We start from the raw sequence: 14676 nt of genomic DNA, 5'->3' as shown, positions 1-14676 counted from the left end.
ATTTAACAATTACTATTTAAGACTTTGGGATTTAAAACAATTTTTAATATCGTGGAGTTAAAGTTAACTGTTAATCTATCTATCTACATAATCGAGAAGCAAAAAATTAAGTTCAACGAGTTTTCCTCTTTCAATATCCATACTTATATTTTTTTTACAAAATTTTACTATGCAAATTTTTGAATGAATATTTATTTATCTTTATTTCTTATAATACTCTTGACATAATAATTTAATAAAAATAAAAAATAAATACCAATTATATTTATTATATATAACAAACTTTGGATTTCCAGATGAATTTTATAAAATGTTATAGAAGTCATTTGCTCCAAACAGGCTATAAGTATCGTGAAATTCTTGGGAACAAGGAGAATATTTTTTTTTTTTTTTTTTGTTATAAATAAAATCTGAAAATATATTATATTTTACGGTTAATAAAAAATTTATTATTATATATCATGCAAACGTTGCCATTGATTCTCACTCGTTATATATTTGTAAACTGGAGTTCCCCACGATTTTTTACAATAGCAAAACTAATTAAACATTGGAAAATCAAGTTTCCATACTAATCAAGCATACGACACGACGTTTTAAGTTCTCATTTGTTTCTGATGATGGGAAAGTGATTTCCTGTCATTTTACAGGCCAGAGGAAAAAGTTTCTCTTAATTTGAAAATGATAGAAAAACTTTAAAGCCTGTTGTGGCTGACTGCAGGCAAGAGGGAAAAGTTTCCTTCACGGCATTGAAGAAACACAAATCTCTCATCTTAAATTAATTAAGTTAAAAATGGAAATTAAATTCCAGTAATTAATTCCTTGCTTAAATTTAAATGCTTAAGTTAACTATTATTAATTAATAAAAGTTATGTCAACAAAGTCTAAGTATTTTATGTGCATGTGAAATTAATTAAGTCTCTCATCTTGAATTAATTAAGTTAACATGAAAATTAATTTCCAGTAATAAATTCCTTTGCTTAAATATAAATGCTTCAGTTAACTACTAATTAATAAAATTTATGTCACCAAAGTCTACGTTTTTTCTATATTACATGCATAAAAAAACAACTTTTTGCACTTAGAAAGCAAATTAAGATCAAGCAAAACCCCCCAAAAAAGAAGAGAAAACAAAAGAAATGGAGAAGTTGAAGCTATTAGAGAAAGTTATGGTAGTACCAGAAAGACCTACAAACAGAAAAAGAATTTTCCTGTCAAACATAGATCTGTCTCTTGTTGTATACCAAGAATCTGTTTCATTTTTTGATCCTCCAAAAAATAAAAAGAGCTTTTCTGAATCTTGCAATAGCCTGTATAATGCACTAAGGCAATTGCTAGTGCCTTATGATTTTTTTGCAGGACGGCTCGTGACAGCACTAGAAAATGATAATCGGTTCCAGATTGAGTGTAATGGTGCTGGTGTTGTAGTTGCTGCTGCAAAAACTGACTCTGCTTTGATCCAACTCGGCGAGCTTTTAGAACCGAAGCCTGAATATAGGCAATTGGTTGCTTTCTTGCATGAAGAGGGTGAAGAAGAAATGAAAATCCAAGATAAGCCTCTTCTGTATTTGCAGGTTCTATTTAAAATGATCACATACATAGGCTTACAAACATGAAAACATACATAGGTTCTTTTTAATCTAACAATTCCGTTGTGATTTCAGTTGACAGAATTTGCATGTGGATGCCTAGCACTAGCTTCAAGGTACAACCATTGTGTCGTGGACGGTATTGCAGTTGGTGAGTTTCAGAAAAACTTAGCTGCCTTAACTCGAGGTGATCAAATAGTAATGCTACCAAATCCTGATCGAGCACTTTTCAAAGCCAGAAATCCGCCAGAAATTACTCATCCACACTATGAGTACTCCACCGTAGTTGCTGAAGCCATGAAAATGGAGACTGCTGACTTGTTCACGGTTTGTGGAACAACAGGAGTCAAGTCCATCAACAATTGCTCAACTTATAGTACCAAAACTAGAACTACTACTCGTTCAATCCATATATCTGCAAAACAAATTTCCATCTTGAAGAAGGCCGTTCTTCAAGATGGCAACTTGGAAAATTGCACTACTTTCCAAGTTGTGGCGGCGAAGATATGGAAAGCAAGAACTATTGCAGTTAAAATGAAAGAAGAGACAAATACTACGATGTTATTTCCCGTAAATGTTCGAAGAATTATTTCACCACCAGCACCAAGTGGGTTTGCTGGAAATGCATTGATTCCTGGATTTGCAAGGGTAAAAGTGAAGGAAGTGAAAGAAAGAGAGGTGTCTTATTTGGTTAAGAAAGTGCAAGAAGGTGTAAAGAGATTGGATGATGAGTATGTGAGATCTAGTATAGATTGGTTAGAGGTTTATAAAGGTGTGCCATGTAGAGAAAATAGCTTTTCTTTAGTGGCATGGTTTAGATTGGGATTAGAAGGAGAGGTGTTCTCTTGGGGGAAGATTAAATGTACTGCACCAGTTGTGGTTAAACCTGGTTTGGTTTTTCTTTTGCCTGGGACACTAGAGGAAGGTGGCATTCATGTTTGCCTAGAATTGCCTGATGAGGAAATGAATGAGTTTTGTAGATTACTGATGGAATAATCATCTGTTATATAAAATTAGTTTTTTTCCATAAGGCTTTTCTCTGGAGAGATTTGGGCTCAAGTTCGAGTTTTTCATCATTGACTATTTGATAAAACTAATGAATTAGGAAAGAGAATAAGTTATATGTGCCCAACTTGAATAGTCTAAACTGGTTTGATCTTCCAAGAAAGTAGAGAAATATAATAATACTCCAATGACCAACTTATTTCCACCCTCTTATGCAACCACTACCTCTAGTCCTAAAATCTCCACTTTGTTCTTTTAATTGGTATATACGAATTCATGAAACTTTTATATGATTCATTTATAAATTCTAACAGAATTGATAGAATTTGCAAATGAACTCTAAACTTAATAAGGATACAAGTTTTTAGAATCTATACAAATCCAAAATAAAGAGACCAGATAATATTATAAATTCATTTCCAAATGGTTTGTACAACATAATAGTCTTATACAACAACAGGGGAACCCAGTATAGGACGATAAGGAAATTTGTGAATACTGAATGTCTATGCTTTCTGTTTTTATTGATCATCAAGTTTTCCACCAAATTTACAGAATCCAGTCCTAACATGGCACAAATCATCACCTACTCGCAAGAGAGGAGACCAAAGAAGGGATTTGTTATTGCAGACCTTATTTCAGATCCTGCTGAGTTTAATACTGCTAAGTCAATCCTGTCGCGAGGAAGAAACAAGAATTTGCCCCCTTCAATTCTTTCAAATCCACAAAGTTCAAGAAACTCAATGCCTCCTTTTAATCTTCCAACTCTATCCTGTTGCCACATTAACGTGTAAATTTTTAGGATATACTTGCAAAAGATACAACTTAGGTTTAAATTAACAGCCTGCAAGTTAAAACTCTTTAATTTATCTTCTAGATTGTAGAAATTTAAAAACGTCTGACCCTGGAAGAATTAACCGATTGCAGTTTCCCATCAAATGGAGAAAACAAACTTTGATGGACTATAACATCTCAAAGCCAGGGAAATGGCTTTGTGAACATAATAAATCAGAGAACTGGACTTACCTGGAATATTGGATTGCTGATTCGGATTTTCCTGAATTTTTCTACATCAGGATTCTTCACAACATTTCCCACATAAATCAGAAGAGTTTGGAAGGCCCTTTGAACTGTAGCATCGTCATTCTAAAAAGCAAAAATGTTAAAGAACAGAAAAATGATAAACGCGAATATAAAGCTTGATACAAAAAAAAAAAAAAAAAATGTAAAATAGCTCGTAGAACATGTTGGTACAATTAGAATAGCACTTCGAACTCGTAAAGCAGCATCAAAAGTTGACAATATTGCTTTAACTTGATATTACTATCGGAAAAATATACATGATGACTGTCAAATTAGAAAGGCCATTAACCTTGTGATTGCGCCTGATAGACCTTAAACATTCCCTTAATTCCTCAGCCTTAGTAGCAGAATGAAAAAAGTTCTGCAACTTACATCAAGATGAAAGTGATCAAACCATGATTATCAGCTTCCGTCAGCAATAGGATAGATGATTTTTCATATATCAGATAAAAATCATTAAATGATACTAAACCTTTTTCTCCTTCACAACATATCTGGAAGGATTTATGGCTGTATGGCTAACTGATGGTGGCAAACCAAGCATCCGCCTTCTTTCTGCCTGAAGAAAAGAAACATTTTCCAAACATGACGTTGAGACAAAACCTTTCTGAAATTAATAAGGATCATGATCAATTATAAGCAATAGTTTTGTTGAATCCTTCAATGCAATTTACATAACTAGTACAAAGGATGGATTACTACCAGCTTTACCATGCTTATGAGTTTTTTAAGTGCATAAAAATGATTTAAATGCTTGTGACAGAGATCTTTTCTTTACCCTTGGATCTTTTCATAAGCTAAGTACCCCTAGACAGTTGCTTAATCTTGACTGCTTTCTCGTTTGACTAAATAAGAAAATCCTAGTGCTTCACTCTGCTTTTATTTATTGTATGCCTACAACTTTTATTTCAATTGATCTCTCTCTCTCTTTTTTCAATGTTTTATTCTTGGAATGGAAACTTTGATTAATCAATCACAAATTACACGGTTTTTCAGATGTTGAGAGGCAGAAAACAGAAAGTATTTATTGGAAATGGTAAAAACCTTGTCAGCTTCTAGTCTATGAAGAACTTTCTCTCTTGCCCTTTTCTCTTCCTCTTTTTCTGCTTTCCTCAAGGCTAAATAACTGGGAAAATTTTCAGAGGTTCAGATGGAGACTCAATTCAGGTAGTAAGAAAATATAAGCAAATTTATATAAGATTGTCATAAATAAACAAAAGATTATAAGCATACCGTTTTCTTTCGTTATCCTCAGCAATTCTCTTTGCCTCAAGGATTTGCTTACCTGCTCGAATCCTTTCCTAGAACAATGTCAGCAGCCAAATTATAAAACTAAAACCACTAGTGCACTAGCTAACGTCAAATGAAGCATTTAATCATGTTACTTTTGGCGAACGTATGAAAAGACGTATGTCAGCACTTTTTATGCTCTGTTTGTTAAATGTCTAAAGATGAGTGGAAGTGTTGACAGTTTGACAATACTGTGGCAATAGAAATAACTTGTGGTGAGAGTAGGATGGCAAATGTATTGAAGGATTTTCTTTTTTCTCTTTACTTTTTTTGAGCTATAAAAGCAATGAACGGTTTAGTGCAAGAAGCAAAAGCAATTTTAACAACAAAGGTGGACCAAGTTTTACAGGAAGAAGAAACCAGCAACCTGAATATACTCACCTTCTCCCTTTCCCTTTCTAGTTTCTTTTCTTCGTCTTCCTTCCTCTTGCGAGCTTGATCCCTAAAAGTGAATAACAATGAAGAAAATATATTAAAGTGAGCAACACAAGACAGTAGAAAAGGCTATATATCAAGATGGATGAAACCAAAAGTTCAAGGATCAAGATGCAGAAATAACAGGGAAAAAGTTTGTGTTTGATAATTGATAGCAATCGCATCAAGGCTTTGTTTTCTTTGAAGAACAAACCTCAATTCTTGCACTTTATTCTGCGTTTCCTCGTTAGTTTGAGATGGTTGAGGAGACTCAATATCAATGTTCACTGCTATCTGGGTTTAATTGAACAGATGAGACAAGTCAGTCCTGACAAAATGCACAACACCAAGTTTGAATTTTTCAATTCTCAAATTCATCGTGTACTTCCATTTGCCTAATAAATTTTCTCTTCCCATAATTTAACCAAAATGTGATATAAAGTGCAAAAAAATCAAGGCAAATTGTAATGTTCTTATTTCTAGAAAAAAAACCACGAAATGTGCAGAATTTTCTCACTGTTAATGCCCCAGAAATTTTGACCAAATTTAGCAAGTGTAGAGCTTTACTCAAAGCAACTGACAGAATATAATACTTCCCACCTAAAGTCAGAATCATAGTTTTATCGACCTGCTAATCAGGTCCATCAAGTAGACAATTCTACATCAACCTTCTAAAATAATTTTCGAAACTAGGATAAAACAGAAAAGAGAGAAATAAAAATATCGTACTTTTTTTTTATACAAGCACACCTCACATCAATGCTGCTTTGATATCTAACCGAAAGAAATTATATTGAGTTTCAAGATGAAAAATATACTTCTCATACCAAGGGTGGCAGTTGGTCGATGTCTGGATCGTTGTCATGATCAATGATCCAATTTATGGCAGCCTCAAGGCTAGTATTGCCTGAAGAACAAAAAATTGCATGTTCTCAAGCATGGACAAAGCACAGGACTAGCAAATAATCTCTGTATTACATATAATAAGAGTTACCTTTCAAATCCTGAACTGAACTACACTCAATCACATTATTCATTCACATTGTTTTAGAGAACAACATAGCCATCAGCTTTTAAGTATGAAATAACTCCTAGCTTTAACATGTAACCATTGTACTAAACAAATATAACCCACGTATATTATATATATTGGCTTGCCTGAATAATGAAGTGCCTTAGCTGCCCGCGCACGTGGGAATCCCATGTCTTCAATTTCCCCAAGCAATTGCTTGTTCACTTCCAATGCATCCATCTCTGTAAACTCTGAAACTTCAATAGAAGTAAAAATACATACTTGGGATAGTCAATTGCAGACAAAAAATATCACAAAATTCAACAAAAGGGCATTAAATTTGTTTCTTAGATATCAAAGCAAACAATATAATTACGAAAATGAAGTCATACACTGTTGTTCTTGTTGGGGTTAGAATGAAGACTGAATAATGAGATTGAGAGAGTTGATGAAGTGGATTGGAAACTGAGATAAGAAGAGAGGTATAAATGGCGCAGTGGGAAAACAGAGAGAAGCCCTGAAATGTACGCCATTTCAAGTCCAGAAACTGGACTTTCCTTTCAATTTTCAGATTCTTTCCAGATTCCAATAATGGAAACTGCTACCATTTTCTCTTTTCTGTTTCATTTTATACGTTTTGCTTTCTCCCTCTCCACGAAAAGAACCTACATTTTACAACTGAGCCATTTGTGTGTCGTTCACAATTGGGCCTTGAACAACAAATTCGAATCCTACGAACAACAAGGGCCCAATCAAGTATCAACATAATTGTCGTTTGTTTGGATCGATGGAATTTCACATCTCCTTATTTATTTGGCTAGAAAATTAAATTGCATTATGAATAAAATAATTATAAAATTAAGAATTACCATTTCTAAAGTAAAAAAAAAAAAATTTCTCTTCTCAGCTTATTTTTTATTAAACCAAATAAAACAATTTAATAAATTTATGAAATATTGAAATTGTTCTCACAAATTCTATTTATACATATAACTGTTATTGTTTTGGATTATAAAGCACTTATTCATGAAATTCATAAATTATGAATTATATTTCAGGATATTCATCTTTACTTTTATAAATCATAAAATTATATTTTCATCTTTACTTTTTATTCGTGAAAGTATAATAAAATATAGACAAAATTGTAAATTTTAGTATTTTTCACCAATTTCTTTCTAAATTGGAGAGAAAATGTCGTGTGCAGCACAACATTTATTTTCCATCTATATTTTCTTCATTCCCAAACTGTTGAAGAAAAGAAAATTTATCTATTTTCCTTATTAATTCACATTCCTCCCATATTTTTCACCAATTCAAACATATATTTAAAAATTAACTTATCGAGACTCAATTTATAGATTTATTTATCGATCAAACCAATAAAAAAAAATTTTTTATTAAAACAAAGTATTTATAATCATTCATTAAAAAAATAATTTTTTAAAAATTCCTATTTCCATCTAAAGTGGAGAGGCTTATTTCAACACTTGACCAAAACTTAAACAACAATCAAAATCTAATTAATTGGAAAAAAAAAAAATTTCCCTTCAAAGAATTGTTAATTATCAAAGCCCAAGCCCATTTATTATTAATGGTTTAATGGTTAAATTTATAAGCAATACCATAGTTGCAAGGAGCTTTGAGACACTTCCAGAGACCGTTGGAGACTATGAGGACGTACTCACAGTCTTGCACTTAAACAGAAACATTGATCGCTTGATAGACTGTAATAGAGCTCTAGATAGAGATGTCAGGGAGCGACAAGCCAAGAACTGTGAAGTTACTTTGCCCTTCATTATCGCAAACAGTGGCTTTCGCGGCATGGGATGACCAGAAACTGGACTTGGGTTCGATAGCGAGAGCATTTGGATTAGAACCATCAACGTTGAAGCTGAATGGTCATTTTATTAGTAGAGGGATTGATCTTGTTTCCTCCTCTGTTACATGGAGATCTCTTCTTAACTTCTTTTCTGCTAAAGGCTTGTCTACTGGTAGAGATGATAAGGACGCACTTCTTGTTGATGGCAAACTCAGTAAATCTGGAACTAAGCGTATGTTCTTGGTTTCTGGTTTCTTTGGTTGTTAGAATGTTTCTTGTTCTGCTTGGTTCCTGAGAATTCTATGGAAAAAAAAGAAACAAAAATCTTAATGACTGTGGTTAATCTTTTGATTTCTTTGATTTTACATTTCTATTTCGTTCTGTTTGGTTGCTAAGAAATTGTGAGGAAAAACAGAACTTTTGTTTTCTTTTCACTTCTTATTTTCTTTGGAAATTTATTTAATTGAGGGCTTGCTTAAAGAAATCGCAGAATTCTTATTTTTGAAGTATATTTGCTTTTCTTTTTATTTTTTCCTTCTTCTGTACCAGAAAAAAAAAAAAAAAAAAAAAAAAGCATTATTATGTTTTAAGCCCATGAAAAATGAAGCATCGCATTTCATGAACATTGATTGATTCTTGAATTTTCAGGAGGACATGACCCTCAAGATGATGCTACTGTTATTAGGGATTGTGACAGAACTGAACAGGAGAAAGCTAATGAACTGAATAAGAAGTTAAAGAAAAATAATTATTCAGGTAAAAATCTGAATTTCTATGGATAATTTCTTTTTACAAGGATTTGAAATGATCTTGGTTATCAAGAAACTGTTTATATTTTTCCCAGATTCCTAATTAATCTTTAGGAATCAAGAAATTTAAAGGAGTGGTTGTCCATTAGGAGATTTTTCTAGGTACTTAACAATTTGATATATATCTGTGGTTATCAAGGATTTGGGGATGGAGACCACGGTTTCAAGAGGAAGCAATTATTGGAAGATGTCAGTTTATTCAAGAAGTTAAAGATAAATGAAACAGATTCAGGTAAATTCGCCTATTCCGCATGCTTCCTTTTGTTCTGCAACTAGACGGACTTTTTGAACATATAATAATGAGATTTAGGTTGTTATTATTCTGTTTAATCATTTCAATCTTACTATTGTTGTGATTGCATTATAGTTGTTGAAGCTGTCACTTAACTTAGCATTAAGGATTAACACATTTTTGTCTGCTTTTTAGTTAAAGAACTTGGAGACAAAGGAAAGAACTACCTTGGTACAATTTCAAGCAGCAAATTGAAATGCAGCTACATAAGCAACGACATGAAACGGAGGAGAGAAGATGAGGTGATCCTGACTGCTCCTTGCAAAAGAATAAGAATTATAAGATGAAATTAGCATTAGTTACATTTTTTTCTTTTACAAAAAATCATTTTCTTCAAAATGGGAACTTTTGCTTCTTACAGATAAAATGTGAAAGGAGCAATCTGAAAGTTTGTAAATCTTGTAATATGGAACTCACATGCATATGTTAAATGGAATAGCCTCATGATTGGTTCTCTTCTTCACAGTTGAGACAAGCAGTTACAATAATTCAAGCAGAGAATGTTCTATGTGCTGTTGGGAAATTGCTACCTCGTTCCTCTGTTTTCTTTTCATGATAAACAGAAATCTTTTTCCCCTTCCCAAATCAGGTTCCTGTAAGGTAAACTATTGAAAAATGTCTCAAGTTGCTAATTGATCAAGATTCAAGGCACGACCATGGTTCTAGAACAGATTTAAAACTGAATTGGTCAAAACTAACACTAATAGTGGTACATCTGCTGATGTTCATCGGTCTTTGTTGCGCAAAAAATGATCAAGAAAAGACGATCATATCATTGTTAGGCAGGTGGCTAGTGAACTCGAGACATGGGGATAAGTTAACCAAATACAAGTCACTCGATGGATTTCAAACAGGTTGACTACTATCAAAATGATACAAAATTGGGTTACAAACGAAAGTCGCCTGGTTTAGTGGTAGAAACAATGTTTCCAACGATCCCTATATCGAGTATGCTCTCTTCTCTCCTATATTTTACACTGAAGTTGTTAATTCAGCATTAATAACATCATCCATAATAGTATTGCCAAGCTATAGCAAACACAACCACCAGCAAGACTTTCAACAATAATTTGGAGTTAACCAAAGGCGACGAATTCGTTGTTGACTTGGGGGTTTCAGGAGTTTCCGGTACTCTTCCTCTTAGCTTAGCAAGCAGTTTCGAAAGCAGCTCAGGAAACCGACCAGTTTTCTTGTCAGCTGTAAGCAGAAGAACAACAAAAAAGCAAATGTCAATAGCACCGAAAATGAGAAATTCACTCTAATGAAACGTAATGTTGGATTCTCAAATTAGTAAGTATTTTGAGAAAACAATGATGATAGCTGTCATTAGTTACAAGATCCCCCACCTGATGATGGCATTCAACCAAATAATTCAAAATTTGCACTCTCTCTCTAACATCAAGATTGTCAAGCTAGAAATCTAAGAGAAGGTACCCATAGACTGTTCAAAAGACAACTTGTCTGAGATAAAATTATTACCTTTGCTTTTAAGAAGTCTTTCCTCCTCACGAACACGCCTTCGGAGAACATTTAGCAATGATCCGAAATACAGTGCAAAAATGGTGCATGTGATTGTGATGACATTGTATGGCATGCTAAAATCAGGAGTTGTCAAAGGTACAAGTAATACTTCTGTATAAGAGAGAACAGGATTCTTTTCCTGCATCACAAATTCAGAATCAATCAAAATCCAAAATGAACCACATTGAAAACCAACAATTCAGGAGGTAACTACCTGAAATTTAGACAACATGGGTGGCTTGTCCAGAGAACCATTGCAAGGAAAGAGTAAGCTGGTATAGAAGTTGGGAAAGCTTATTGTAGCTGATGGAATATCAAATCCTTGATTAGCATCCGGAGGATATTCATCAATGTGTAGAAAACCCTATGGAGACATCATGAAGATATAAATGAGAAACTGAGTGCCAATGAAGTTCCGTTGTGTAAAAAGCATTATGGTTATAGACAACGGAATTAAAGTATAGACTTTTAGCAATATAGTTTTTTCAACTAGACATTATTATTAGTAATAGCATATAATTTTCCATTATAGTACTATATTTTCACTTTAAGTTCCAACTGGACACCACTGCATTACCAAGGTTCAGTATCATGAAGAATTTGTATCACTTTGATTGGGCCCTATGTTCATAGACAATGCATTAGCAGAATGCACATCAAAGACAGCAAGGGATCCTCTGCAAGGACGAAGCCAGGATTCTTTAGTTGAAAGCTAAAGCTGATTGCTACCACAATGCATTTCTAAGAGCATAGAAAAATGGGAGACCCAGTGCACAAAGCAACTCACATTATGTGGGCTCTACGAAGGTTGATGTATGCAGCCTTCCTCCTACTTTTCTGGAGAGAGGCCGTTTCCATAGTAAAATAAGAATTACTAAAATCTAGCAGAGTAACCATATTAAAAGTCGGTTCCAATTTACAGATTGAAGACAAGTCACCATATTGAAATCAGTGATAAGCTCAATGACTATGGTTCAAATTAGACTCTTGTGTATTAAATGAATTATGAATACGTGCCTTAGATCCTAAATAAATCCAAACAATATGTCTTGATTTACAAGTTACAAATAAATACCTACAACTTAAAAATATTATGAATATGTGCAGCATACTGTATGCAACAAGTTGCATTCACTTATCAAAATATTTAACTGAAACCTAACTTTCTTTCCAACCACAAAAGGAAGGAGAAGGGAAGCTATGCTACTGATTTCATGGATTTGGCATCTCAGGTTTTCAATCTGTTGTGTATTTTCTTAACCTTAATTCTGAATCAACAAATTCAAAGTCAAAGCTGAAAATAGAGTGCCTTTTGCATACCTTATCAAACTCTAATGTTAAAGCAGCTGATTTCACATTGCAAGGAAATTGCAAAACCATCTCCATCACCCCAGGTGATACCTTGTCTTTGGAAGGTGACACATGAATCTTCTCTATAAAATCTCCAACTGCCTTCTGCTGGCCATTAACAAATAACTGAAGGGTATGGTAATATACCTTAACATACCAAGGCACAACTTGGAACACATCAACCTGCAGCTTATAACCATCACTAGTGCTACAAGTGTCCAAAGAAGCATCATTTAGCTCTGTAGATTGCAACAAGATAGCAATTGCACCCCTTTCATTTCCACTTCCCATCAAGAACCTACTAGCGCGTAATGGCGCAGATTCACATGACCAAGTTACAGGAGATTTCCATATAAGGCTGAGATCAAAAGGCTGTGAAGAACTGTATTTATGAACTGAAAACTCATAAAGGACCGATGAGCCCTTTTTGTGCCTATTATTCTCTTCTTCATACACCCTATCTGGGCTAACTGACAATTCAAAACCAGGTCCAGTCCAAAACCCTCCAGAAGGTACATTGTCAGCCCCATTATTCTCATTTTTCTCTAGTTCAGCAATGAGACCTCTCTCGAGCTGGAGGTATACGTTACTAGACTTGGCAAGAACACATCTTCCACTGACTTTCCTTCCAAATATTGAACTCAAAGACCAATTAGGTTGAAAATTCTTTTCACTAGAGTAAGTCACACTAGTTCTCTGATTATGAGGCTGGAGAACAACAGTGAGCATTTGTTCTAGAACAATGCCTGAATTTATACCATGTGGACCAGATTTATTAGAGGTCAAATGCAATCGCTGAGAATGATAAAAACCATTATAAATTGATGGTCTGTCCATTAATGCAGAAAGCCCCGCTTTGTCTCTACAAGGAAGGAGCTTCAACCATGGAGTTAGGTTCTCAGTGCAAACAGCTTCACGGGGCAACATACCATGCCTTATATTGCCTGAAGCTGTGCGGAAGCTCCATTGAGGAGCTGAATACATAGTAGAGGACTCAAGAAAATTAATTGAAGCACAGAAAAGACCTGAAAGAGTGTGAGTTAAATTCTTCCAAGCAGCATCAACTTGGTCTTCAGGGACATCAAAGACAGCCCACAACTCAACTCCAACAGGCTTAGCATTGCTGCTCGAAATGGGGTCAAATCCACCCCAGCGTTCATAATTCCAACGACCTTGTGTGAAAGATAATTCCATTTCCTTAATCTGAAACTTCTGTACCTGTCCACGTAATGCTATCCCACAAGTTATATACTATGCCAATCCCAAGATACCATAAACATGCTTTCAAATTCAATGATTGATTTATAGCACAATCTATATAGGATCAAGTCATCGAAACATGATTGAAAATGGTTCAATAGAAGAGAGGTAGAGGGTTAAAGAAGAGGCCAAAATCCAAGCGTAAACTAAGGAAGCAAACATCCTAACTGATTCACGCTTTAAGCTAAAAAATACTTATAAGAAACAGAAGATGGGCAATTTGAAAGACCCATTTCTCGACATAACACTGAACTCTTTTCAAATTAAATGCACTAAAATCGCTCATAAATTATGCACGAAAAGTTAAATAATCGAGATCTCAAAAAATCGCTAACGCTACAGTGCAAAACTAATTACTTAAAAAGAAGTAAAGAAATCCAAATATAAACGTCTAATCAGTTCAGTAAACTTCCCTCAACAGAAATCAGTAAAAGTTTCTTTTTTTTAGCTCGAATTTTCTTGGCAACCAAACAAAAGAAGAAGTAAAAATAAATAGAGTACCAGCTGAGAAATGGCTTTGGGGAAGAGGTGATGATGGCGGCCATTGGAATTAGAGGGAGGAGCTGTGCTTTCGAAGTGGAAATGAGCCAATAGTTTCCGATCAGGTAACGGCCTCAGCAACAGTTCCTCATAAAATTCTTCTTCTTTTTCTTCTATGGCGGATCCAAAGGCGATTGAATTAGGGAAGAATTTGGATACAACTATTAGAAAGAGTATCAGAGTAGATTTTAAAGGAAGCGCCATTGAAATTGATTGGCCGTTTAGTGTTCTGTATTATATGAGAGACGTGGACCAGACCGCATCCACCATTAAAGACCTGACTACCTTTGATTTGGTTTGGAGCTCTCAAAACTCAAACAACTGAACTGACCAGTGCAGACTTTCGTCGAGATCATGGAGTTTCTCGGCGAGTGGTGGCTTTGGACTGCGGAGTGACCTGGCCGTTTAGGATTTGGGCTTTTGGGCCCTTTTTCTGTTGAGAAAAGCCCATTTGTTTGAGACCCCATATGTACATTTTTTATATGTTATTTATTTTTTTTGGGGGGGGGGGGGGGGTTAATATTAATTCCAAAAAAAAAAGAAATTTCTGATCAAATTAAGCATACCTTAATTTCACTCATACTGTTCTGGTCCCTGAACTTATCACCGATGTATATTTGGAGATAAATCTTCACGAAACACATTTAGGTCCCTCTAGTATTTAGATTTTACAAACATTTGATTATGGA

General features: G+C 34.4%; 4 protein-coding genes across 7 annotated transcripts; 2 read left to right on the top strand and 2 right to left on the bottom strand.

The window, feature by feature from the left end:
• The first annotated feature begins 1139 nt into the window (after positions 1 to 1139).
• On the top strand, positions 1140 to 2585 carry LOC105644376 (acyltransferase GLAUCE). Its single transcript, XM_012229690.1, has 2 exons — positions 1140 to 1574; positions 1665 to 2585. Exons 1-2 carry the CDS (start codon positions 1140 to 1142, stop codon positions 2583 to 2585), a joined length of 1356 nt encoding a protein of 451 aa, XP_012085080.1.
• Positions 2586 to 2981: 396 nt separating this feature from the next.
• Positions 2982 to 6920, bottom strand: LOC105644377 (uncharacterized). 4 transcript variants are annotated; one of them, XM_020683352.3, is made up of 11 exons: positions 6786 to 6920; positions 6540 to 6650; positions 6209 to 6288; positions 5596 to 5675; positions 5349 to 5409; positions 4911 to 4978; positions 4722 to 4803; positions 4150 to 4236; positions 3967 to 4044; positions 3621 to 3740; positions 2982 to 3366 (listed from the first exon to the last, which is right to left on the bottom strand). In XM_020683352.3, the coding sequence occupies exons 2-11, from the start codon at positions 6631 to 6633 to the stop codon at positions 3181 to 3183; spliced, it is 936 nt and encodes a 311-aa protein (XP_020539011.1). In that variant the 5' UTR covers positions 6634 to 6650; positions 6786 to 6920; the 3' UTR covers positions 2982 to 3180. The 4 variants fall into 4 exon arrangements, with proteins under 4 accessions (XP_020539011.1, XP_012085081.1, XP_020539013.1 ...); XM_012229691.4 differs by having other exon boundaries at positions 3967 to 4038; XM_020683354.3 differs by having other exon boundaries at positions 6540 to 6635; positions 6786 to 6909.
• A 1223-nt stretch (positions 6921 to 8143) lies between these two features.
• LOC105644934 (amino acid-ligase) lies at positions 8144 to 9779 on the top strand. The gene is made up of 4 exons (XM_012230443.4): positions 8144 to 8447; positions 8864 to 8971; positions 9164 to 9256; positions 9452 to 9779. Exons 1-4 carry the CDS (start codon positions 8144 to 8146, stop codon positions 9601 to 9603), a joined length of 657 nt encoding a protein of 218 aa, XP_012085833.1. The 3' UTR covers positions 9604 to 9779.
• A 379-nt stretch (positions 9780 to 10158) lies between these two features.
• Positions 10159 to 14352, bottom strand: LOC105644378 (GPI transamidase component Gpi16 subunit family protein). Its single transcript, XM_012229693.4, has 5 exons — positions 13949 to 14352; positions 12158 to 13405; positions 11052 to 11201; positions 10796 to 10976; positions 10159 to 10513 (listed from the first exon to the last, which is right to left on the bottom strand). Exons 1-5 carry the CDS (start codon positions 14189 to 14191, stop codon positions 10323 to 10325), a joined length of 2013 nt encoding a protein of 670 aa, XP_012085083.1. The 5' UTR covers positions 14192 to 14352; the 3' UTR covers positions 10159 to 10322.
• Positions 14353 to 14676: the final 324 nt, after the last annotated feature.

Source organism: Jatropha curcas, chromosome 3 (genome assembly GCF_041381405.1).
Source record: "Jatropha curcas cultivar XTBG-Jc1 chromosome 3, XTBG_Jcur_1.0, whole genome shotgun sequence".
In the NCBI taxonomy this organism is placed as follows: Eukaryota; Viridiplantae; Streptophyta; class Magnoliopsida; order Malpighiales; family Euphorbiaceae; genus Jatropha; species Jatropha curcas.
Note: the sequence above shows the minus strand (reverse complement) of the source record. Positions and strands in the feature narration are given on the sequence as shown.